This window comes from Cibotium barometz, chromosome 11, assembly GCF_041138505.1.
Source record: "Cibotium barometz isolate CiBa-2024 chromosome 11, ASM4113850v1, whole genome shotgun sequence".
Classification (NCBI taxonomy): Eukaryota; Viridiplantae; Streptophyta; class Polypodiopsida; order Cyatheales; family Cibotiaceae; genus Cibotium; species Cibotium barometz.
In genome coordinates this window covers 6,084,963-6,089,246 of record NC_141056.1, presented here as the reverse complement: position 1 = coordinate 6,089,246, position 4,284 = coordinate 6,084,963, and the positions used below count along the sequence as shown (strand labels likewise).

General features: G+C 46.8%; 1 protein-coding gene across 2 annotated transcripts; it reads right to left on the bottom strand.

Moving 5' to 3' along the window:
- Window positions 1-206: 206 nt before the first annotated feature.
- Window positions 207-2,610, bottom strand: LOC147633691 (uncharacterized). Of its 2 annotated transcripts, none has more exons than XM_086804690.1 (2): window positions 2,087-2,610; window positions 207-1,986 (listed from the first exon to the last, which is right to left on the bottom strand). In XM_086804690.1, exon 2 carries the CDS (start codon window positions 1,843-1,845, stop codon window positions 667-669), a length of 1,179 nt encoding a protein of 392 aa, XP_086660816.1. In that variant the 5' UTR covers window positions 1,846-1,986; window positions 2,087-2,610; the 3' UTR covers window positions 207-666. The 2 variants fall into 2 exon arrangements, with proteins under 2 accessions (XP_086660816.1, XP_086660818.1); XM_086804692.1 differs by having other exon boundaries at window positions 207-1,924; window positions 2,087-2,566.
- Between the last annotated feature and the right edge of the window lie 1,674 nt (window positions 2,611-4,284).

Below are 4,284 nucleotides of genomic sequence, written 5' to 3'. Positions count from 1 at the left end.
TTTTTGCCACGTGAGCCGTCCTATGTTCCCAGACATACAACCACTCGGCTCCTGCCTCCCCACTCTTCTGGTTAGGAACAAGTGGCTTAAGGCCATTGCCATCCTCGTCCCATCTGATGGACAAGGGATCTGCCCGGAAAGACTTCAACTTAACAAACAAATATGGCGCGTTAAACAGAAATTCTAGAGCTCCAAAACTCTGCAAGTCATGTCAAAGGGCACTATATCCTTTACTATTAAGACTCCATTAAATTTTGAACGAACATATACGACCTCAACGTGGGATCAAAAGAGATGAACTGCATAGTATAAGCGAACTGTGGAGGTGGAAAATGTATAGTGCAGATGGAGACCACATCAAGGAGCGAAAGCATATGTTTTGCATAGACCACTGCCTAAGAACATGGATTGGAAGAAAGACGTCCTTCACCTGATGCTGATATGTGGGCGCCGCTGTACTGCGCTCTCGATTCGCTTGGATGGAAAGTGTCCCTTCCTACTTTCATGTGACCAGTCCTGTCCCCAGCATTGCACCGCCAGTCGTGATTTCACTTCACACGTGGGCGGAAAATACCAAGCAACGGGGCCCATCGTCCAAGAAAGGCAGAGGTCTTGTGGGGTCGCCGACCATGCGCAGCACTGGCAAAACCGGCTTCACATGGCCTCTTACACCTCCGCAATGTAAGCTTGTTTGACCTTCGGGGAAACGAGGAACCCGTTGGGTTGGATATGATAGGTATGTGAGGAGAGGCGGAAGGGCGAAGGGGTGGTGGGTTGGGAAGGGGCGGGGAGATAAAACCTGGGCGGGGAAGAAGCGGGCGGTGTAGGGGAAGAGATGAGCGGATGCTCACTCTTGGGCAAAGAACAGGCGAGAATGGGGTTTCCGTCCATGTTAATACGGCGGGAGGAGGGCGGGGAGAGGGGATGTACGCGATTGTGGTAATGGTAAAGGGCAGAGGAAGGGGAAGGAGGGGGGTCGAAGAGGAGGCCCAGTGGGCGGCGCTGGCGCTTTGGGCTGGCGGAAGAGGGTAGCGGAGGGGGCGGCGATAGGGTGGAAGGAGTGGCGGAGGATGACGCTGCGGACGAGGATGAGAAGGAAGACGTTTCTTCAAATAGGGCGGAGAGCGGGCGGCGGTTCAGCCGCGGAGAGGATGACGTAGTCGATGAAGAGGAAGTAGAGTCCACATCTATGAAGGGCTTGGTGGGCGGCAGAGGGCCGGGGGAGCCAAAAGGAGTGGCGAAGGGCGGTGACGATGGTGGCGTAACATAGGGGGACGTGCAGGCCGAGGGCACAAATACGAGCTCGCTGGAGGCGCGAGAGGCACGGCGACTGCCCTTGCCGCCCGCGCGTGACCGTGCGTCTTCCAGGTCCATTTCCTCTTTAGTCTCCTCAGTGATAGTGAAGAGCAGGCGGGGCGGCCCCCATAAACCTCCCAGCTTGAAGATATCCTCTTCATCCGCCTCTTCGCCAGCTTCCGGCTCGTCTCTTACTTCCAATGGTGGCGCCGCGGCCTCCACCCAGCCGTTTCCCACCGATATTTTAACCCTCGGCCCCACTAACAGAACGCTGTGCAGGCGCAGCCTCGCCCAGTTCTTGGCCTCTTTTGCCCGCACCGCCATCCAGCTACCGCCGTGACGTGCAATCTCTCGCCACGCGTTCCAGTAAGCCCACTCGGCCGCTGCAGGAACATCCACTGACGGCGCAACAGCGTCGCTGCTTCTGGCCACTGCCTCCCGCCTCCTCTGCCTGCTCCGCCATACATAGTACAGCTCTACAGCCAGCACCACCATGAACACCGCAAACGCCACGCTCAGCCCAACTCCAACGGGCCCAAGCTGGCTCATCTTGCTTCCTCTCTCTTTAATTCATTCTTCTTGGCCTTTGCATTTCTTAGCTACTGTGCAGGTTTATGGATATCCTTCACTTTAGGCAACCAAACAAAAGAGTTGTTGTCAAACAATAGAGGTGCCCTTGCGCATTTCCAGCTGCACACATCAGAATTTATCTAATTAAGTTCACTTGGAAAAAAGAAAAAGAATCTATCTAATTAAGCTCCAAGAGTAAACCTTGAGCACCTTAGCTTACCCTTTGAATAGATTTCAAGGTGGAATTCGTGACTCGATTGATCAATCGCAAACGCTCCCCACCAAGCACGCACAGCACATACACACCGGGAGACACAGGAAATAAAGGCAGCCTTGGAAAATCACCAGACAAGTCAAGCTCGCTACACGAACACAAATCCGTGCCACCCCCACCAGGGCACACATATAGGCTCCTCCGCAACAGCTCCTCCCAACATCACTAAAAATCTCTCTCTCTCTCTCTCTCTCTCTCTCTCTCTCTCTTTCTCTGTGTGTGCTCGCAACGCCTACTTCCCCCAGCCCATTCCTGCAGCACAGCACAGCAGAGTACACTACACTACACTACAAGACAAAACGGGACAAAGAATAGGTCCCATATAATACACGACATCACCGTGCAAGCTGGCTTCTGGAGAGAGAAAACAAGAAAAGATTTAGCAGGTCGAGCGAGTGACCTAGTAGACGTTTGTTGAAATCGCCGATCGAGGACTGACGAGTGTGAATGGGCCCTCTCTACAAAGTTCGTGTGTAAAAACACTCAGGCAAAGGGGGACAGAAAAATAAAAATAGACGAATGGGCCCTCTCTACAAAGTTCGTGTGTAAAAACACTCAGGCAAAGGGGGACAGAAAAATAAAAATAGATTCATCATTTTGCTCCGAAAACGCAGTTTCTATTTTTCTCAACTTTAATTTAAAAATCCTAGTCTGAATTTGGCCTTGCCTTTATTTTCTTTCCCACCCTCCGCACTAAGTCTTAATGAGATCAATGGTTGGCATTGATCTAAATCGCGACGCCCTTTTTGGGTTGTCTGATAAAGTAAACTCAGACAAATAAACTATTTTAGATAAAGTAAACTCGGACAAGTAAACTTCATCATGTGATGAGAGTGAATTTGGGTTTGGGACTTAGAAAAATTTGGAACAATATGTTATGTGCAAAAAAAGATGTGATCTCAAAACCTTGGGTCATTGTTGGGAACATCTTACTACTACACTATACCTTCAAGCAATGAAACCATAAGGTTTCAAGCCATTTTATTACTTCGCGATGCGCCGACATAGTTTACTTGTCTGAGCGTAGTTTACTTGTCCAAGTTTAGTTTATCCAACGGCCCAAAAAAGGTGCGCGATTTAGATCAATGCCATCCATTGATCTCACCTGACAAGGGTCTTTAAGACCCCATGATGGTAGATAGTGCTGAGGCTCTCCCATCTTGGGAATATTGGAAATAGTTTTTTCTTTTTTAATCAACTTCCATATCGTCAACATTTTGCATTATCCAACGCTGGTGGTTTTTTTCCATGAATATCTATTTATTTGAGCTGCAAAATATCTATTTTGGTGGGTGTCAATTTAAGGTGTTTTTGTATATGTGCGGAGTGATAGCATAGAGGTCGGTAATTTACATGCTTTTCCCTTCTTCACGGTTAGAAGCCTAATCTACTTAATTTATGGTTTCGTCAAATTTAGTATTGCCTTGCAACGCTGGTGATAATATGAGTTTTTGGAGCCTCAAAGCAATGTTGTAGCTTGGGTCAATTCAAAGTAGATTTTTTATGTAATAGATATAATGTTTTATGTGTGTATGTGTGTGTGTGTGTGTGTGTGTGTGTGTGTATGCATATATATATTTTCTCTTTCTCACATGCAACAATGATTTGTTTGGTATTCTTTCAAAAGAAGACAAGTTAGATGGGTCAAATTACTCCCTCTAGAGTTTTATGGTTAGACAAATAACACTCCTCAACGAGGTTAGGGCCAAAAAACCCAGACACATGCCTCTTAAATTATAGATGATCAAAGAAAATTTAATTCTAATGATGCACAAGTTTTGGCATTAATTGCTTTGTCTGTTTCACAAAAGGTTTATTTTTTTTATCTTTGTTCTTTTAAACTTACTTGGGATACTTTAGAGACTATCTGGCTTAAAATGATGCATAAGTTACTTTTCTCAAAAGACAACTTAATAATGAGAAAATGCAGGAGACTGGGTCATAAATGAACACTTAACCAAGTTGGAGGACTTAAGAAAACAACTTCTCAACTTAACCAAGTTGAGAAGGGTCCATGAATGAACACTTAACCAAGTTGTCATACATATTCAATTTGGCCATGGTTTGTACAAATTGAATATGTATGCGTGTGATGATGCTTGTGTGGCAGATTGTGCTTACTAGAACTCTTAACCATGGTTTGT

What these genes read in the sequence shown, in the direction of transcription:
- LOC147633691 (XM_086804690.1), bottom strand. Translation starts at nt 1,845, where the DNA reads ATGAGCCAGCTTGGGCCCGTTGGAGTTGGGCTGAGCGTGGCGTTTGCG.